This window comes from Mixophyes fleayi, chromosome 10 (assembly GCF_038048845.1).
Source record: "Mixophyes fleayi isolate aMixFle1 chromosome 10, aMixFle1.hap1, whole genome shotgun sequence".
Taxonomy (NCBI): Eukaryota; Metazoa; Chordata; class Amphibia; order Anura; family Limnodynastidae; genus Mixophyes; species Mixophyes fleayi.
Window position 1 is genome coordinate 7,425,048 of NC_134411.1, and position 22,744 is coordinate 7,447,791.

The 22,744-nt window shown below is 39.3% G+C and overlaps 1 protein-coding gene across 1 annotated transcript in view; it reads right to left on the bottom strand.

Moving 5' to 3' along the window:
• Positions 1 to 12,850, bottom strand: part of NAALADL1 (N-acetylated alpha-linked acidic dipeptidase like 1) — a 53,934-nt gene extending 41,084 nt beyond the window's left edge. Inside the window, exons 1-2 of the mRNA XM_075187797.1 lie at positions 12,802 to 12,850; positions 10,484 to 10,563 (exon numbers count right to left, since the gene is read on the bottom strand). Coding sequence (XP_075043898.1) covers positions 10,484 to 10,563; positions 12,802 to 12,834 — 113 coding nt within the window. The 5' untranslated portion in view covers positions 12,835 to 12,850. The remainder of the gene's footprint in view (positions 1 to 10,483; positions 10,564 to 12,801) is intronic.
• Positions 12,851 to 22,744: the final 9,894 nt, after the last annotated feature.

Consider the following 22,744-nt stretch of genomic DNA (forward strand, 5'->3'; position numbering starts at 1 on the left):
ATGCAAGGGGTGCAAATTGGTTTATTATTTTGTACATAACTTAAATACAGGCTGTTTTTTCATGTAGCACACACAGGCCCGGCGCTCCCATTAGGCAAGGTTAGGCACTTGCCTAGGGCGCCGGGCTCTGGAGGGCGCCACAGAACTGGAAATTAATTTTAAAACTGTGCGGCGACCGCTGACCATACCTGTCACGGCTGCCGCACAGCATTCAGATGCATGGGGAGGGGGGGGGAAGAGGCTATTGCTCACCACCGCCGCCTCTCTGCTCCGTCTCCTCCCCTCCACTCACTAGTGTCAGTGAGTGGAGGGGAGGAGACGGAGCAGAGAGGCGGTGGTGGTGAGACAAGGTAAGAAAAGACGGGGTGAGGGGAGAGGAGGGAGGAGGGCGCCGATTTTTTTTGGGGGGGGGGGGAGAGGGCGCCATGGACCCTAGCACAGGCTCTGAGCACACAAATACTTTATAGCTTTATTTTTACACTGAAATTTAAAGTTGATCTAGGACATGCCCTACCCCAACTATAAATCCGTGCCAAACTTTAAAATTTACCTCCCCCTCCAATGCAACGTGGTTTTGCCCAGGTGCAAAGTTACTCCTTTTTGATTCTTTGCTCTCCCTAATGACTCAGGCCCTCTCAGTCTAAGAAGGCACAAAATATTTCAGATAGGATTGTAGACTCAGAAATAGGAATAGTATCATCTAAACAACTATTGAACATGTTTGCGTTGTGCATCAGGCAATGCTATAGTCCCAGGAGATGTAATACAACATCCCAGTAAAGACATGAAATTAAAATTAAGGGTCTTTTTTATATGTTAAAGTATGAATGTAATTTTTTGATCAAGTGTCCCTGTTGTAAGGCCGACATAGGATGGACTGGAAGAAAAACAAGAGCATGATTAGCAGAGCATAAAAGTTAAATTAAAACCTTTGACAACTAATATGGGGAATGTAGAAGAGGACATTTATCAAGCTCAGCATTTCAGAAAAGCTAGACATGACATATAGCTAAAGGTGTCAGAACATATGAATGTACAAATAAAAAGAGTTAGGCAGACAAATCTGTTTATACAAAAAGGTAATTCTTAATTTGGAACATAGATGTCAGTTTCACATCTTAATACTGGTTATTTACACATTGGACAATTCCAAGATACAAATATCTTTCAATAATTGCATGCTTATTTCTGCTTCCTTAACCTTTTATTAATGGAAGACTGATGTATTTAAATATTTATTTACAGTTTTAGGGAATTGTGTATTTCATTCAAGCTTACCATGCTTCTTTCTGGAGCAAAGGTTTAGACTGATTACCTCCTCCTACCTCACACTATTACTTGTGTAAACTCTTTTCAATGATAGTGTCCAGCATAATGCAGTGAACATCAATGTAATAAAAGGTGAACTAAAATAATACAATAAGAATGGCTAGTCCTGAATGTACTATGTTATTTGACATATGAAATAGCAACGGTAGCAAACAACCTCTAAATGTATATAATATAGTTAATATAAAAGAGGATTTAATATTATTTTGCACAAAAAAATTGCTAATCTCTTTATATTTTTTTAATATTTTTAATATTTGCAAGTAAGAAATTTTAAACTCTCACTTGAAATCCACCAATCAGAGAAACGTCTTATAAAAATATTCACTAGGTTGTATTTGGTCCCATTCAGACTTCATAGTATGTTTCCCCAAACTTCCAATCTCTGCTAGAGAGATTGTGGAGCCAATGGTTCTTATCCACACATCACATTGAAACGGTCTGAAAAGCTCTCAATTCTAGATAATGATCCTAGACTTCATTGAACAGGTAACTAACATTCACATTTCTACTAACCCTTTTATCATCCATACAATCATTGAGCTGCTCCGTATATAACCTCTTTTGGGCTGATACAGAGTTGCATAAAACCCACACAACATAAAAGGCATTCACAAAAAAAAAGGTTCTGCAGATCTGCACCAGTAGCATATGTGCCAGGTTTATGACAGGAATACACTTCCACACAGTTTTTTAAACGTTTTGTTTGATAGCAAAATAACCATCGACTATTAGGTTGGAATAACAGTGTAAAAAAATTTGAATACAAGAGGTAGAACTCTTGGGGGCAGATAACATTCCCGGCGTTGTTCTAAAGAACAGACCTGCGAGGAAAAATCAGAAATTACTGTGGTAACGGTAATAATGAGCAGCTATTGCCATAGTAACGGTAGTAGTGCACAGCCCACGTTGTTCTAAAGAAGTACACAGGGAATGGACTATGCTCCTTCATCATCATGATTTATTTATATAGTGCCAGCAAATTCCGTAGCGCTTTAAAATTGGGAACAAACATTAATCAAACAATACTGGTTAATACATACAGACAGAGAGATAAGTGAACCCTATTCGCAAGCTTACAATCTATCTTTTTGGTCTATTGTACGAAAAACAAAAAAATACTAACATACCCTCACAAATGTACAATATATACATGATCAATGAAGGAAGCACCCTTTCAGCTTCAGAAGTGAACCTTCATCCAACCAGAGGTGGTTAGCTAGTGCTGGCAACAATCATTATCATCAGTGTGTATTTGCACCAGCCCTCAGACACCCACAACTCATATGACTCCTGACATGCGAAAATGAGTCTCTGTGTTAGTCAGTTCATATTTGAGAAGCTCCCTGAACATATGTGTAACTAATTAAATCAGTCGGATTATACGCGCCATCAATAGACCCAACTTCATCAGGAAGTATAGCAATAACAGATTGTTCTAAGGAGTCTATATTGCATAATGATGTTTCCTATGCATATGTGCGGAATATCATAACTCACTTATTAAGTGTCATATTATATCTTTATTATGCTCCCAAGAACAGATATCACAGTTATATAATTCATTAGTAGAAGTATGTTGTGCCATAAAACCAGTCCTACAAGAGTGCACCTTGTTTGGTGAGCTCAAAAGGAAGGGGGGGGAGGGGGTGGGATTTGAAGTTGGAAAAAAAAAAATGGTTTTAAAAAGTGCTAACATCTTGTTAAAAAATGTCAGTTTTAGGGGTCATTTGGATAGAGAAGCTGTCCACATTCAAGCCTTCCCCCTGGCAACAGATTACATGGGAATTACATTTGTGTTCTCTTTCTGTTGTTATTCCTGTTTATTTTAAGAAACTGTTTTGCATATGTATTTCTTTATGTCAATTTGTTATCCTTTTAATACAAAAAGCATTTTTAAACTCCATTTAATAACATTATGTCTTTCTTTCCTAAACAGATTCACATGTTAGATAAGCTTGGTGTTATAACACTGTTTTATAGCAAATAATTTTATGGTTTACAATTAGTCTGATTAAATTACGTTCAGATTATATTCCGATATACATCAAAGAAAAACTGAAGAGGTCTTCAGAGTGTCAGCTCTGGATCTAAATCTTAGTGGTGGCAGAATGGAGTGGTGAGATAATTTTAGGAAATGTCATTTTTAGACAGGTGGTTTTATTTCATTAACCCTTTCATACCTATATGCCTCACAAATCGTGGTGGCTCATGTAGTAAGTTTCCCTTAATACACTTGTCGGCTCTAGCATGTTGTGGGCGGTATACTCCTCTGTCTATCTTATGGAAGTAATCCTCCGGAAATGTGCTGGGGATACGAGGAAGTGGGGAAGTAAAAGGGAAGAAGATGAGAGGGCAAGGGAAGCAGGTGAGAGGGCTGAAGGAGGAATTTGAGATGAAGCGAGGTGGGAGAGAGGGAAGAGGAAGGAGGAAGATGAAAAGAAGTAACAGTTCAGGGAAATAATCTGTGGTGCAGAGTTTACAATGAGGGGGCTGGTCCTGGAGAAAGGACCAGTCACCAGGAAGTGCAGCAGTGCCTGAAACATCCAGCCTCTCCCCCCTCCAAATGTTAAAGAAATAAAAGAAAGTCTTCAGAGCCTGACAGCAGGTCAGTTCGCCCATTCATGTATCTGGCCCTGCTAATGCCAGGAGGATATGCAACGATGCCCCTCGGCCAACTCTATCTCTGCTATAGTGTCTCTACAAGAGACTTGAACAGCTGCTAAATATGACTTTACAATATTCCTTGCTACACTGAATAATATATTCTGGCTCAGGCTATGCCTGTTGTTTGCACAAAGGGAAGTGACAACCCATTGAAACTAAAGGTGGCCAAGTACAGACTGAACCTATTACTTGGCCTGAGCACTGTGCGATAACATCACTGCTCTGTTTGGTCACACAGAACCAGCTTCATAAGGCTCTATTATTGCTGTGTAAGATGATGGCACACACAGGGCAATCTAAAGGCATTTTCTAGCATGCCTGACAACAATCCGATCAATTGCAGGCATTTGGGTTATTTGTTGGGCCAAACAAGCTGCAATATTGAGCCAATTGCTTAAGGAAGAGAAGCATAGCCACATCGCCAATAAATTACCACTAAAAAAACCCAAAAACTTTTCTTACTAAACTTTATCCACACAAAACAGCTGTCAACTATATGCTTCTAAAGCAGCGATAAACAACATAATAATACACTTCAGGAGCCTTCTAACCTTCAAAATACAATACCCTTAATCTCAGCAATAAGCTAAAATAATACATTTACTCAAAGAAAGAGACACCTATTTGTAATAATTTATCAGAAGTAATTATAGACAGGTATTAAAAGCTACTATATAACAAACAAATCTTACAATAAAGTGGGAAGAAGCTGTGGACCGCAGGTGAAGGCTCAGAGGGCAGAACGTTCTAAAGGTTATGTTTAAACATAAAACCATTCCCTGTTTTCACACTGGTATGCCTTTAAGGGACATATATGCTGATATATTTTCCACATCAATGACATTGCTCTTCTAAAATGAGTAGTAAAGCAGAGACATACCCATATATCCCTCATTTCTTGTTAATCACACTTATCTGTAATAAGAGGTACTAGATATATTTATAAAGTCATCCTGTCTTGTCATAGACCTTCACTATGCAGTAAAACATAAGGGGGATATACTCCCAACATCAATCACAATGTGACCTTCGCATGGATAGATTGGAATAATAAGGCTCATAACAGCCTTTTAATATAGTTTAATTATTTGCAGCAACAGAAAGTTAAAGCTCCCCTTCAGGATGTCAGAGACCGGTACAATTATTTTAAGGGCATTATAGATCTAAGGCTTCATTGAGTTTGTGTCATCATTATAATAAGAAAAACCTGAAGAATGCAATAATTACCGACAAAGAGCAGTCATTATTTTGTTCTTTGTCACAATCCATGTTTTTCTCTTACCTCAGATTATCTTCAATCTGGACATTATCTACTTCTTTCATGAACTCACTTATGAACTTTTCATCAACATCTTGATAAAGTTCATTAGCCCAGGATGGGGTCTTAGAGATACCAAAGTGACCAATGAGTAATCCAATGGCCAGTATCACAAGTCCACCGAAGACACCACCCACTATCTTCCATACGTTCATTGTTCCTCGATGATAGGAGACAATCCAAAGAAGAAAATCTTTGCTGCTCTGAGCATTTTATTAAAGCACTATCTAATTGTGGCCTTGGGTCTTGATCAGTCTCCAGATAAGAAAGTGTGAAGAAAGTGTGGTCTTTAAGCACGATGATAGGTCAGGTTACATATTATCAATATATAGTTATACAACATTTTTCTCAGTCTTAATGACTAAAATTCATCCTTTGCCCCCAGGTAAAGTTGGTAAAATAGAATTATCACAGTATTTATTGCGGGGCAATCTATTTTTTTTTATTATCTATCTTTGAACCTGGTAATATGCTGAAGAGGTCACACAGTGCAGCAGATGCATATTATTTAGTATCCCCATGCAACATGGTTTATGATCAATTATGAAACTAGTGCTATATAACAATTAAATGATGTGCTGTACGGTCATGTGTGAAAACAAAACTATCCACCTTTGAGCCATTAGATTATGTTTTAACCAAGCTGTGAATGAGTTTTAAATGGTCATTTATTCTCAAAACTGATGATCCAGCACTTTAAGGTAATCAAGAGAGGTTATCAAAACAAGAAACACAAGGTATATATCGGAGACTGAGAAATATGTTCAATATTTGGGACTTAATGTCTCTGTGAACTTATTATTGTATAAAGAGAGTGGCGCAGACTTGGATGCAAGTTCAACTCTTAAGCATATGTGCAGTACAATGGTGTACATATAAATCAGTATGTAGACTGAGACATATCTGCCCAGTCAGCCCCTCTATACTTAAAGAGGTTGAATGGTGGAGGGAAGGTGGCACTATACTTGCTGATGATGATCACAGGGTAAACCTACTCTAGTGCTACCTGTCTACGCCGGTGTCAGCAAAAAGGTGTGCGAGTGGCACTACAGTAGGGAAACCTACAGGGTGCCAACCAGCCCTAAGACCTGGAATCCCCTAGGGCATATCAGACCCTCCAATAATTGTGGTGTTCCCCAGGAAAAAACCAGCCCCATGCTCAAAGCACTTGGGCTATTCTCACGCCTGGTGCAGTGGGTTTGGGTTAAGATTACCAATTAAAGTGGCATTGAAGTAATTTTTACATAGTGCAGTACTAATCCTAGCATGTCCTGGCCACCTTACATTGTTTGGGTATGGTAGTACTACAAGTGCGAGCATACTAATGGCTACCAAGACCCAAATGGGACCTATAGTGCATCTTACAAAAATGCCTAAAACACCCACACTTCTTTAAGGAATTTATTCCTGGGGTGCAGGCTGCCATCTTCTGGATGTCCAGCAGGCCTTCCAGGAGTTAAGAAGACTAAAAAAAAAAAAATCATCATTGGACAACAAACTAAGCTCCAACGAAAATGAGCAATAAGCAGCATTGCATTAATAATTTATAAGCAGGAAAACTCCTACTCCTTGACCTCAGATCACGTTCTTACTTTGTTTTACATTTATTGATTACAACACAGCCCTGTACCGACAGATACACTTATCCCATTGTATGTAATGTGCACCTACTCTGCATACTATGCAAACTGAGTACTTCTTACATTTGTAATTTATGCCTATATTTTTGGCATCAATTGCATCCAACTCTACATGAGGCCCAAAATATTTAAAAGCCTAATAAATCCCCCAATGTAATCTTTCAGATATGAAACAGGAGGGGAAAATACATTACATTGCAATTCTGTTATAAAGTAAAGTGCTTCTAAATTGAAGCTCCTTCCCCACATCTTTAGTACATTGGAATACGATATAGCTCAAAAACGTTAGACTGAGTTCCTGCACATCACGGCCTCTACCCCCTGTGAATGAGACAACCAATCTTGCAGTGCAAGTTTTCCTGGTGGTCAGTCAGGGTCTGCATAGGGCCAACATATTATGCAGTATTTTACAGACAATATTTGAATCATTCACATCAGTCCCAGCACCATTGGATCTTAAAGTCAAAATTCTCTACCATGCATAAATACTAGCGTCCAGTGCGTCATATGCTAATTAATCTAGCAGCATACTAATCGTCACACATATAGTACCCTGGCTGGAATTGGACTATTGTGCCACAATGCCCCCAAGTTTAATGCCATCCTCACTGACTACCAGGTATGTCACCCGTTTTACAACACATTGTCACTATAACATCAGTTTCGGCCTGTGTTGTATGCTGGCACTATAAAGAAGTAGCACTATAATTCTAAAGAGCTCACAAATATATATTACTGTGTATATTACAGTTTGTGAAATACTGAAATACCATATTAGAGATGGTAGCTGTATTGTGCAATATGAAGTGAAGACGTGTCCATGTCACGTTCCTTTCTAATAACTGAAATTTGTAATGACAGCTATGGAGCCAGGAATAATGTAAAAACATAAGGGGCTAGATTTACTAAGCTGCGGGTTTGAAAAAGTGGGGTTGTTGCCTATAGCAACCAATCAGATTCTACCTGTCATTGTGTGGAAAGTACTAAATAAATGAAAGCTAGAATCTGATTGGTTGCTATAGGCAACATCCCCACTTTTTCAAACCTGCAGTTTAGTAAACCTAAGGTGTTTTATTGAAGAAACAACTCAATCCCGATATGCAGTGAAGGTTAGGGTCTGGTAAAGCAAAGCATAAATAACAGATATTCGGGTGTGGCTGGAAACAGGTATTAGCAATAAATACAAACAGCAGGCATAGGAGAACTTAATGGAGCAAGGTGAATAGCCAGGACCTGAAAACAGATAGCAGCTTGCAGGTAGTCCAAGGGAGCAACAGCAATAACAATGACCAGCAAGGTGCATTGTGGGAAGCAGGCATAAATAGGCAGAAACACAGGTGCAGGGATTAACCAGGAGCAGAAGATTAACTCCTGCTGATGAGGGGAAAGTGACAATAGCACCACCTCTGGTGAGACAGAGGTACTGCAGGGCTGGTGTAAATAAAAGACAAAGTCCAAACAAAGGCCAGCAGTCAGGAGCTGCAAAGAAAGAACAGCATCCCCATGGGCGATGCTGCAAAGCAGCCAGAGGCAGATCCTGACAGTCGGACTGTGGCATGAAGGACCCACCAGGGGAATATATTTGTAGGAGCCCATAAAGTAGTGTGAAGGGGCATGTCCAGCCGCCAGAAGTGGTGTGACCAGTCACCAGAGACATGGCCAGTCACTAGAGGGAATGTTGTCAGCCCACAGGCAACATGGCTAGCGCCATTGTGCAGTATATAATAGCATACCTTCAAATAAGACCATCCTATTGTATCATGAACATAAAAATGTCATCCTACCTCGCTGAACAGTAATAATAGGGCTTTTTGCATTTTGATAAATCTGCGTGCAAAAATTGAAATGAGTAGTCCCTGACAGCCAGTGTCTCAAAACCCTGTTAGCGGATGTGCTAATGAGGTTTTGAGCTTAATGATCTATAAGGTATCAAAAAAATACCATTTAGTTATTAAAATCAAAACATTTGCTTGCTTGTATCCTCCAGAGCAGAGGAGGAGGAGGAGGAACATCCTCCATTCTCTCAGGGCCTACTTAAGATAAGACAACTTGGTGCTCTTGCCAATGGTTTTTCACTTTTAAAAACTTGTATAATATCCATGAAAACTAGCAATAAGATAAATTATAACCTAATAATTACACCAAGTAAGTAATAATGTAACATATTATTGGTAGTGGATCAAAAAGTAAAGGCTGTAGATGGCGCATTGTAGTAAAAATAAATAGGTTTTCAATAGCAGAATTTTTCTCCGGAATAACAGGTTACAGTGCAACGGTTTGATCAAGCAGACACCACAGGTCAATGATCTTGCATTACCAGCAATTAAAAGTATTTAATAAGTGATTTTTTTTTTATTGTCACAGATAGCAGAGGGCATACATCAAGAATCCCGTACCATACAGTGAGATCAGGGTGACATGCTACATGAAAATAAAAGTTGAATGGTTGCATTAAAATGTTTACAGTTATATGTATTTTAGTATCTATGTTAACATTGTTTTTAAATGTTGCCAGGTACCACTAGATTCTCCAATATGTCCCCTTAAAGGAATTATACAAGGAGTGCAGATCAGTCCACAGCATGAATTCACATAAAAGTTTTATAATGGGTTAAATTGGGGCGTAACTCTAGATGCGAAGATAATAAGGTGATCACACTTTTGTCTGGTTAAGTGGTTGGCCCATTGTTTAACATTATTATTCTCTTTTATTTATAAAGGTGGCACAAAGTGTCCACAGCACCGTACATAGTAGGATGAAAAGTACACATCTACAAACTAAGCAGTGACTACACAATACATAAATATATAATGAAGAAACAGCTATTAAATTAGAGTACATGACAAATAATGCAAAATAACAAAATGCATACATGAGAACAGTCAGTATACATGGGCACAGATAAGCGAGAATAATAAATGTGTGTATACAAATAAGACAGTAAATTGCATGACAGAAACAGCATAAGGCATGACAGGGACAAGAGAGGAAGACAGAATAGACAGACCGTGCATATAGGGTGGAGGACTCTGCCCTTGAGCAGGTCTGCCAAGAGGAATTCAGGGCACCGGTACAACAAATTCATGGCCCCCCCCCCCCCCCCCCTTACAGGTGCGCAAGTTAAAAAAAATTGTGGCGCAAAATTTTTTAACTTGCACAATTTTTACATTTTTTAACTTACACAATTTTTACTTTTTTTAACTTGCAGAATTTTTTAACTTGCAAAATTTTTTAACTTGCAAAATTGGAGGTGGGTGTGGTCATACAATTGGGGGCGTAGCTAAGCAAAATTGGGGCATGCCTGGTGGGGAAAAGCGCTAGCCCCTGAATTCACCGGAGCATCACATATGTCCAAGCACTCCTGACTTTCAACACATCTAGCACCACAGTGTAATACACAAAGAATGCAGTGTGTACACACAGTTCACAGTCTTGGCCTGTACCTTACATTGGGCAGAACACTCACCAAAAATTGACATTGTCCCACTAGAATCACAACATTTCACACACTCTCCTGCTGTCTCCTACCTGTTCTTCTCACTTTCATCCGATGTGGCTGCAGGTTTCTTTAGTTGCGGCTTGTCTGGCTCCTGGAATGTTGGGGGACCCTATTTGGAAAAAAATGGCTACATTTAGAAAGTTACAACAAGCCCCGGCCTTAAATCAATAGCACCCATGATTAATAATTAGTCCTTCCTCCAGCCCCAACATTAAAATAATAGTATTCCCATTGCCCTGCAAACAAAATAGCAACCATTAATTAGCCACCATCTACCTCACACACACTACATTGCCAAAAGCTCCCTGTGCCATCACACACATTACTGTGCCCCTTCATCATCACCACGCTATGCCCCCTTATGATCGCACTGCGCTCTCCATGCTGCTTTTGCCCCTTTCTTCATTCCCCTGTGCCATGCTGCCTTTGCCGCCCTTTCTTCAACCCCCTGTGCATTGCTAAATTTGCCCCCCCTTTCTTCAACCCCCGTGCCATGCTGAATTGGCCCTCCCTTCCCTCATCCCCCTGTGCCATGCTGAATTTGCCCCCTTCCTTCATCCCCCTGTGCAATGCTGAATTTGCCCCCCCTTCCACCCTTCATCCCCCTGTGCCATGCTGAATTTACCCCCTTCCTTCATCCCCCTGTGCCTTGTTGAATTTGCCCCTCCTTCCTTCCTCTGTGCCATGCTGAATTTGCCCCCCTTCCTTCATTCCCCTGTGCCATGCTGAATTTGCCCCCCATTCCTTCCTTCATCCCCCTGGGCCATGCTGCCTTTGCCGCCCAAACTTCAACCCCCTGTGCATTGCTGAATTTGCCCCCCCTTTCTTCAACCGCCGTGCCATACTAAATTGGCCCTCCCTTCCCTCATCCCCCTGTGCCATGCTGAATTTGCCCCCTTCCTTCATCCCCCTGTGCAATGCTGAATTTGCCCCCCTTCCATCCTTCATCCCCCTGTGCCATGCTGAATTTGCCCCCCCTTCCTTCATCCCCCTGTGCCATGCTGAATTTGCCCCCTTTCCTTCCTTCATCCCCCTGTGCCAAGCTGAATTTGCCCCCCCCTTCCTTCATCCCCCTGTGCCATGCTGAATTTCCCCCCCTTCCTTCCTTCATCCCCCTGTGCCTCTCTGCGTCTCTCCTCTTTCCCTTACCTCTGTATTGCTTTCTTTCATCTTTCTTTTCTTTTCTTATGACTGTCTTCTTCACTGAATGACATTCACAGCATACAGAGGATGTGAGAAGGATGCCGGCGCCGCGATCATGTGAGTATTTGTATACACACATGATCGCGGCACCGCCACCAACTCCCCCCCCCCCCCCCTTCCCGGTCCTAAAGATAATAAAAAAAAACAACGGAAAAAGATAAGTTAAAAAAAAAAAGGAGTACAGACTGAGGGCACGGCCCGGGTAATTAGTAAAAGCCCCCCCCTCTCGGCGGCCCTGCCCTTGAGATATTACATTTTAAAGTGAGGGGTAATGAGAGACAATAGAAGTAAATGGGGCAATGGGCACAGTGGGATCCACTATGGTGCTGAGGCCGGTAGAATATTGAGGTCTGGATGGTACATATAGTGTTCTAAATCAGAATGATATTTATGAGGCATGTGGGGGAACCTGGATTTGGTGTTATATCATAAGCCAATAGAAGCAGGAACGAGAAAGGGATATGAAAAAGATGAGAGAGATGTGATATTCTTTTATGGTGACAATTTGAGGATACTAGAGTTAAGCATTTAAGATAGAAAAGAGTTCACAAGTGTTTATTAGTGGGGAGTGGAGTAGTGAGGGAGCAATGTAGATGTGTAGACTGTGTGAAGCAGGGAATTTAAAGAATGTTGTAATTAGAACAATAAGGACATGGGAGGATAGGGAGAATAGTATAGTAAACATTGTATGCTTTGATAGGAAATAGTGAATATGTGACAAGGGGATAAGACAAAGAAGCAAATTAAGTAGAGACCCATCCTTAAAATGTTACATTGTTCAGATAGAGACAGGAGCAGACTCCTTACCAACAGGAGTCTTCTAATTGGGACAGTATTGACTTTGATCTTTAAGCCTCAGTGGACTATGTACATCTGCCAAAAGTGGGAAGACATTGGGCTTGGTCCCTACATGGCTCGTAAAGGAGTGAAATGTGTCTCAGAATCTGGATCCTGGCTCTGGGAGAAAGATCATTGTATGCTCCTTTATGTTAGGGTTGTGTAATAGTTTCTTAATGTGGTGAACACTCTGGAACTTTTTAATTGTAAGAGCTGTAATCTGTGGTGTGTATTTAGTACAATAAATAAGTCTAGAAAAAGTACTCAGTGGGAAAAACTTGCTGGAATAAACTTCCAGAACCACTACCTGATGCACTAACCAGTCAGGATTCCTGAACATTTCAGATGGAGGGTAACCACAGGCTGGGACACTTAGGACAAAGATCAGATATATTAACGAAAATGTTTTTTGCTCAGACACAATTACAAACATCTGTGTATTATATTCTGTAATATAAGTAAGTTTTAACTATAATATCTCAAATAAATATGAAGTTTTTAGAGCACATTTTGAAATTGAATTGAATTGTGAATGCCCATCTACCGTGACCTGTTTGATATTGTGTAAATTTAATATGTTAAACCAGTGGTTCCCAAACTTTTGCAATTCGTGGCACCCTAAGAGTCTCCATAATTGTTTCAAGGCACCCCTCCAAAATAATTACTGAGCAGTCCATATAAGTAGTTGGGTCAAAAAAAAAAGTATTTAGATCAGGACAGAAATACTTATTTAGTTGTATGCAAAAATAATACACATAAATCCAAGAGAAAAGAATATTTTTATATTTTTTTTTCAATTATATTTCTGTCAAAGAATAATTTACAGCAAACACACTCCATGCCCTTCTTCATCTCCACACACTAACTCTGCCCCCTCTCACTCTGCCCCCTCTGCATCCACTCACTCTGCCCCCTCATTCTTTTGCCCCTCCATTGCTGTTTCCTATCACCATTCCCCTCCATTTCTTTACTTACCATACTTGACCTTCTTTCTTCTATTTCTTCTGTCTTTTCTTTTGTCTTACCAATTCGGCGGTGCCTGGGACCCAGCATCCTCCTCTCTCCTGCCGCTTGTCACTGAATTGATTAAGCGCTAATCGAACCTCAAAGTGCAACATTTTATACATTCAAATGAAAGTGGGATATTTGTAATATATTGAAATCTTCATTTGTAAATATAGTAGTACCGGAATCTTCATTCATAGTTCCCACAAATATGTAAACAAAATTACAAAAAACAAAACATAAGCAATAACGTAAGAAAACCTAACAATATTATTTCAACAATGGGTATTTAGGATCCAAAATCCAAATAGGAGAATTCATGTGAAATGGAGGCTTAGTAGAATATTTATATTCTTATCACTCTTATAACGTTGTGTAAGTGAAGAATATCTAATTCACACGTGATATTCTTATATACTTATATTCTTATTATACTTACTAGAAAATATCTTGAGAAAGTGCCTGTAGTAGTTTATTAAAGTGACCTCTTCCAAAAGGTTGCATCAGAAGCATTACATCTCAGGGTTATATTCCATATTGTACCCAAAAATATAAAGAAAAGGCGCAAAATCCTAGGGTAATATTGTTTTTCTCCAAAGATTATTTATTTATTTCATAATAAAAGTTTCACATTCACATAAAAGAATTATATTAAAATCAATGACGGTATACAGAGGTACTCCTACCAGAAGGAAGACTCAAATGGGCAGCATATAAGTAGATTTAAGATGCTATTATCCTGGGATTTCATTCTACGAGAACCACAGTTTCCTCCAAGATGTTTAATATATTGGAAAGGAGTCCTTAGTCCCTCACACTGTAATCTCCCACAGGTCACTTTCTTGCTGTAGATGGGCATTCAAAATTTGATCAAAATGTGCAATAAGAACCTTGGGCCTGATTCATTAAGGATCTTAACTTAAGAAAATTCTTATTTCAGTCTCCTGGACAAAACCATGTTACAATGCAAGGGGTGCAAATTAGTTTATTATTTTGCACATAAGTTACTGTCTGTTTTTCATATAGCACATAAATACTTAATATCTTTATTACTACACTGAAATTTAAAGTTGATCTAGGACATGCCCTATCCCAACTATAAATCTGTCCCCACATTTTAAATTTACCTCCCCCTCCAATGCAACATGGTTTTGCCCAGGTGCAAATGTTACTCCTTTTTTATGCTTTGCTCTCCTTAATGACTCAGGCCCATTGTGTATAGTGAATATGATTAAATGACAAAATAATGAAGTATTTATTACAGGAACAAGAATGATTAACAGGATGATATGTTACTTGGTATCTATCTGAAACCTATAACCTAAATTGTAAAAAAGATAATAAATGTTTATTACACTTTGTAAAATTATTGACTAATAGGTTGCTTTTTTTTCAGTGGCCAACTAATGCAACAATCTGTACAACAGGAAACAAATTCTGCGAGATGCAATAAATGATAAAACAGCAACAGCAACAGATTATGTGGTTTATTTCAGAACAATAATAATAATAATCATAGAACTGTACTTCGATTTAGAATAAAATGCACAATAAAATGGACATTTCTAGGTGGCCCCCTCCAGCCAAAATGACACAGGATAACCCTGATCACGCTTGTGTTCAGCTATCCATTTTAAAAGTGGCTTCAAAACACTATTGTGAGCCAGGGAAGAAAGTACAGTTATAAAACGGATTCCCTAATTACTGGATCAACATATTCAATTGGCAGCGCTTATATAAACACTAAGGGCTAGATTTACTAAGCTGCGGGTTTGAAAAAGTGGGGATGTTGCCTATAGCAACCAATCAGATTCTAGCTGTCATTTTGTAGAAGGTACTAAATAAATAAAAGCTAGAATCAGATTGGTTGCTATAGGCAACATCCCCACTTTTTCAAACCCGCAGCTTAGTAAATCTAGCCCTAAGAATCATCAAGATCACAGGAACATGATAAACTATCAAATTAAAAAAACAGCAACAAAAAAATAATAAAAGGTTTAAGTGATAGGAAACATGTGTAATCAGTGGTTGAAGTGGAGGTGTATGCCATACTGCCAATTCTCCTACTGGCTTCATTGTAAAACTATTAAATTCCATTACATTTTTCATACCAGCACTTCTAAATTTCCACTTCGACCACTGGGCATAATACTATTTAAAACAGAATGAAGTTTTAAAATATTTAGTTTGATTATTACTTTGTCAAGCTATAGTAAATAATATTATTAGTTAATTCCAATATGGATACTTATTAGGTGGTACACCAACTAGTGACTATAGTCTCTCATTTGCCCAAAATACATAGGAACTGGGCAGAAACCCCAGGCAGTACCATTGTATCTGAAATAGGTTCTTCAACTTCACTTTGTCTCACTACGTTGATGTATATTTACAGCCACTGGTCACCAAATCTAAAAGACACCACTTTCAGTAATTTATACACTTCCACAAATTAATTGGCTTGTAATTATTTTTAGCCGCTATAGATGTTCCATTTTTTTTACTATGTTTAAGAGGGGTATTAAAGTAGTTTCATTTTTCTATATACGTGTAATTTTACACCAGAAATTTATTGTAGATTCTATAAAGTTTATTTTAACTATTTTTATTCAATGTAATCTTTTAACTCCCAGACTGGGGGATAGGCATGGGGGCCTGTATGTCGTAGGTAATGTATCTCCTTTACAGCTTATCCTGGTGTATACCTATACTGGCTGTATGGGATGGAGATTCTGAGACCTTAAGAAGCTTAATTTGTGGTCTGAAAAATGGAAGTTTAAAATTCACTTATTCATTCTCCCAAAAGGATAAAAATATATTTTAGCTTCTAATATTAAAATAATGAATAAAAAAATAACCAAGAAACATTTTAAGGATACCAATGTAAGTTATTTATTTTTTTCAAGTTGTCATGGAGAGCAATAACAACCGTAGACAAGCCAAAAGGTTGAGGTGGGCAGCAAATAGGGATGTTACAAAAACAAGCCAAGGGTCAAGTCAGGCGTCAAGCAGAAAATAACCAGGAACAGGCTGGAGGTTGGCAGTAAGTATCAGGTCATCAAACTTTTAGAAAAAATATCAGACAACAAGGTATAGGCACAACGATATAGCTGTCTAAGCGCTCCCAGTCATTTAAAGTAGAGAGGGCCAATCAGATTGCTGTATCAGAAGCAAGCCCCCCTGCAGCAACAGGTGATTGCAATCGCGAGACAGCACTCCCTGATCAGAGCATCCAAAAACTGTCTGATGAGCAATGTCACTACATCCAGAACATTTCAGACCAATTGGCTTTTAATATTTGTATCTACAGTCCCATTGTGTAGATATAGATTAAGCTATCATTTACATAATGGAGGTGTTCAGCCAGGTCAGGGCTGGTGCTAGGGTCCTCGGCGCCCTAGGCACACTTTCACAACCCGCGCCCCCCCCCCTTCCTGGCACACTTTCACAACCCGCGCCCCCCCCCCTTCCTGGCACACTTTCACAACCCGCGCCCCCCCCTTCCTGGCACACTTTCACAACCCGCGCCCCCCCCTTCCTGGCACACTTTCACAACCCGCGCCCCCCCCTTCCTGGCACACTTTCACAATCCGAGCCCCCCCCCCTCCCCACGTCTTTCCTTACCTTTACTTGCCTCCATAAAGCTGCTCCTCTCTGCTCCGTCTCCTCCCCTCCACTCACTGACACTGTCGGGCCGTAATGATGATGTCACGCCCGACAGTCGGTGAGTGGAGGGGAGGAGACGGAGCAGAGAGGCGGCGGTGGTGATCCAAAGCCCCTTACCCCTCCCCGTGGATTTATCGGAAGCTGTGCGGCGGCCGTGGAAGGTATGGTCAGCGGTCGCCGCACAGTTTTAAAGTAATTTCATTTCTGTGGCGCCCTCCAGAGCCCGGCGCCCTAGGCAACTGCCTAACCTTGCCTAATGGGAGCGCCGGGCCTGAGCCAGGTGCAATTATGTCATTGTGCCTGCCGACATACAGAATCTGTCCATCTGTGTGCGATCATGTCATCCTGTACTCCTGGGTGCAAAGCATTCTGGTGGGGCAGGTCCAGACTTTTTAAGTCTTGGCACTTCAGTCTCTCTCACCTTTGTCTGCTAGACAAAGATCTGCTGCTGCACTTTACCTGTAGACTCAAGATTCTAATTCCTCGACACAAGGAAACACAACAGAATACAAGGAATGTAAGTACATTATATCTTTACAACACTTTTTGGGTTTGTTTTTGTTTTATAATAATTTTACTGACTACAAATACAATATTATTAGTATTGCTGATACTATTATTAAACCTTTCCAAGTACACTTAACCAACCATACTTACTACTAATAAAATGTTCTTGCTGTTCTGTACCAACTACATTTTATCCAACTATTCTACTGATTTATACCTTCACAGTTATATATATATATATATATATATATATATATATATATATATTTTTAAACATATTTTATTAGGGTATTTTTTAATCTTTAAACAGTAAATAACATAAATCACATTGAACAAATAACAAATAAAGAGCTATTGCAAAAAAAAATAGATCAATATGAATGGTGACAATGAAAGTAGACATAAGGAAAAGAAAAGCTGGGGATAGGAAAGGAAGTTGGAAGGGAAGTCTCCGAAGAAGGAGAAAGGGAGGGCAGGAGGGAGAGGAAAGGCATGTTAGTATGGTGAGGGGGGTGAGAAGGAAGTTAGGCGTCTGGCCTGGCATCTAGATGTATGTATCATAGATACTCCACATATGGTGCAAACCTGATATTGGAGACATCAGTTTTCACACTAATCAGGTCCTGGTTGGTCTGCTCCATAAGATCACAGTTATATTTTTATCTATATGTTACATAGAAACAGAAAGCAGACTAAGATAAATAGAGCCAAGATAATTTAAGTGTTCAAATGAAAAGAGCAATATAGATAAAGGAAAACTTACACATGAAAAATATGGTGAAGGAGTTACTGTCTGTAGTATTGTACTGTGTTTCCTGTACTGAACAGTATTATATAGTTGAATGAGATTTTATACATACACACACACACACACATATATATATATATATATATATATATATATATATATACTAGAGATGGTCACTAACCCCCATGTTTTGCTTTTGGATCTGGATTACCTTCGTGTTTTGGTTTTGGCAAAACCGCCCTTGTGGGTTTTGGTTTTGTTTTGCTATTTTTGTAAAAAATAGTATTTTTTTGGTCTAAAATAACCTAATTTAGTGCTCCACAAGTTTCTTGGATAAGTGAGGTAATTCTAAAGCTAATAAATTAAGAAAAAAACAGTTTAATCCCTGTTAGGCCGTCCTTAATTCTAACACTTGCCTGCAAATTATACAGACAAACCCTCCATCTTTGACTATTGGCAATGTAGCCATCGTCTTTGGGTGTATATTACACCCTTCACTTGTAGTTAAATAGAAAAAAAAGCAGCCTGCATAGACTGAACAATATAAAAAGAAATGGACAAAGGTAGTTTGGTATCTGTCTGCATCAGATCCCCTCTCCACTAGGAGTAAAATAGAAAACTATTCAGCCGTTATAGACTGTAGAATATAAATAGAAATTAAGAAAGGCAATTTGGTATCTGTCTGCATCATCCTCATCAACATCATCATTAGCGCCCTCGTCGCCTTAACAATTTCTCCCCCTCATCCTCTTCATATTCCAAAGTGGCATCCTCAATTTGTGTATAAACGGCTGCACTCGGGCTGTTCAGGCACACATCAGCAGAACTGCTGAAAGGGCCCTTCTTTATGGGTACACTAACAGAATACTCACGATTAGACATACCACTGGTGGATGGACTCTCCACAGGGATTGGTGTCATTTCTGATTCTGAGCATACATTAACCTCTAATGCCTTACTGTTTTCTTGCAGCTCGGATTTCACGCGTAACAGTAGTTGTGCACCACTTTTAGACTCCAAATTACTTGGTCTTGCTTGGTCACGAGTGACCGTACAAGAAGAAGGCTCAGTAACATTTTTTGATCTGCCACTAACAGAGAAAGGTGAAGGCCTCATTCTTTCTTTGCCACTGCGTATGTAGAATGGCATGTTGGCAAATTTTTTTTATCGGCAGTTAACTTTTCCTCAGTTACACTTCTTTTTCACTTCAACACGGTATTTATTTTTTGTGTGTGTTTTTTTCTCTAATTTAAAAAGACTATGTACTTTTACATAGTCTTTACCAGATGACGTACTGGGAACACTACCATCAGGACTGGTGCCAGCACCTGCTTGCTGATTCTGCTCATATGTGGACTGCTTCGAATCCATTTTAATGAGCCCAAACCACTTGTAGTGCAAAATATTGTATAGATACTGCTGCTAAATATGACTTTTGGCAGCCAGAAAAATTATTGTTTCACACTGTGGAATATGGGACACCCCAAAGCACTTGTAGTGCAATATATTGGGGGGAAAAAAGCCTCCTCTATCTTCCTCTAACAATTGCTAATAGAATTGGTATCAGAATTGAAATAATAATAGAATGAATAAGGTATACAATTATTGCTCTGTCCCTGCTCTAATACAGCCTGTGGCCTAACCCTGCTCTCTCTCTCTGTCAAATGGCAAAGGATTGCTGTGGAGGCGTGTATTTATGCATTTCAAATATTGCGAGAACCGAGCCCCGAGATCCGACGACGTCACGATGACGTTTTTCCTCGATTTAGTTTCCAAACGGGCGGGAGAGTACAGAGCCTGCTCGGCTCGGTACTCGAATAGGCAAAATTCGGGTGGGTTCGGATCTCTGGGAACCGAGCCTGCCCATCTCTAATATATACACACACAGAGTTTAATACATATTTATGAGGCTTTTCTTTGCTAACCTGGAATAATTAGAGGCCTGATTCATTAAGGATCTTAACTTAAGAAACTTCTTATTTCAGTCTCCTGGACAAAACCATGTTACAATGCAAGGGGTGCAAATTTGTATTCTGTTTTGCACATAAGTTAAATACTTACTGTTTTTTCATGTAGCACACAAATATCAACTTTAAATTTCAGTGTACAAATAAGCTATCAAGTATTTGTACTGTAGGTCAGTAGACAGCAGGAACCCATGCCTCCCCAAGAGCGAGTAAAGGCCCAGACTGCTGCCTGATTTTTTAAACCACCTGAAGTCTTAAAAGCTCTAAAATGTGAGGAATGCTCACTAGAGAAAGACAACTACTGAACATAGTGGAGGCTAAATATTCATTAAAGGAGGATATTTATCAGAATATTAGCAAAGAAACTCTACACACACACACACACGCTTTCACAGTGAAACGCACGTTTGCGTTTGAGCGGTGTGTGACATCACCTGTCAAATTACAATATAGCGATTTTCATTCCTTTAGTAATATATAAATGACTGTCTAGCAAACTGTACCTATCGGCCACTTCGGTGGTGGTGGGGATTCAATAATATTATTATTATTATTATTATCGTTTATTTGTAGGGCGCCACAAGGTTTCCGCAGCGCTGCACATAGTACAAACAGTAGACTATACAGTAGACTATACAGGGTAGAACAGTACAGAACAATAAACACACAGTACCAGTACTTCAGAAACTCCGGGAGGGCAGATACAGTAGAGACGGAGCAGAAGAACAGGTATGAAGACAGGAGGGGAGAGGGGCCCTGCTCATTCGAGCTTACATCCTAAGGGAGGGTAAACAAAGTCAGGCACAAAAGGGGGCCAGTGAATCAAAGGGGAGAGAGATGAGGGGTCAAGGGAGGATGAGCAGAAGAGATGAGGGGTTAAATGGATGGTTGGTAGGCCTTGAGGAACAGGTGAGTTTTAAGTGCCCGTTTGAAGGAGCACAGATTGGGAGAGAGACGGATGGAGCGAGGGAGGTCGTTCCAGTGAAGGGGGGCAACACGGGAGAAGTCTTGGATTGATAGCTGATTATTCCAGATAGACAGATAGCTATTAGCTGCCTTGAATTAGAAGGGTATTCAAATCTGAGCAGGGAAAGATCAGCATCCCAGATTATTTCAATCACATACATTTTTGAACAATTCAGATGCTTAATAGATCAATTCCTTTTTTATTTTTCTAATTGTAGTAGCATTAAAAGGGATTATCCCATATCATTAATTCATTGTAGAAATATCTTGGACATATGCCAGCTCTCAATGCAAATAGCTACTAATAAATTCAGCTTGTTCTTTTGTAACCATTACAGTTACAATTGTAACTATAAGGGGATTGAATATTCAATGTTAATAGGTTCTGGATATCTTACTGAATATTATGGGTTTATTTTATAAGGACTATGTTATATTGACAGTCTTCCTCTATTCTCATATATATACACCAACCTATTTAGACCGATCAGAGTATCAAGTCACACACAGCCTTTCTTTTATCAATTTTATTTCACATATCTCACTTATATTTCACTGTTTTTATACAAAAATTATAACATAATAAAATAATAGTTTATAAATAAATAAATTAATTCTAATGTTTATTTTATCTGACCATAAAAGTTATGTTTTAATATTCATATTTTGATCTCATTAATCAATTTGTTATATAACTTTGAGACTTTAAGAGTGCACCAACATTAATTCAGCGTCTTTTTTCTTTCTCAATTGATACGGCTATTTACACTGATTGTTGCACCCTCTTGTTTACCAAATTATATTGATGTTTTGATAAAGAGTAATATAAAACATTGGGAGAATTTAAAGTCTATATATAAAAAATATAAAAAAAATGTATCTACTAGTGCGACATAATTTCCTCTTTGTATGCATATCTTTAGGTCATCTACAGAAAGTCATACTTTACTTTCAATACCATTTGCAATGTCACTAATAAAGATATTAAAAAGCAGTGGTTCAAGTATAAATCCCAGGGGTACTTCACTGGTAACTGTATGGTTTCTCGACCAGAGCCTCTGCAGCCTTTGTAGAAGGATCTACACTTCTAGTAACAATGGGAAGGCTTGGTCCTTTCCTCCTTTGAGTATTCATCTAGCCAACTCATGGCCTGCCAGTTGTATGCAAGTTTTGAGCTAGAGGTGATAATACCTTTCCCTGTTCATCACTCCTCAACACCCCCAACGTTCTCCATGACCCCTTCTATAAATCACATTTGGGACATTTATCACATATGAGGGGCCAGTTTCCTCCTCTTGAGTACTGGGTCTGCTTGACTTATTCTCAGCAGTAGACTCAGATGGGGTGCGGAGCCCATCAAACAACACTGCGCATGCCCTCTCAACTAGCTT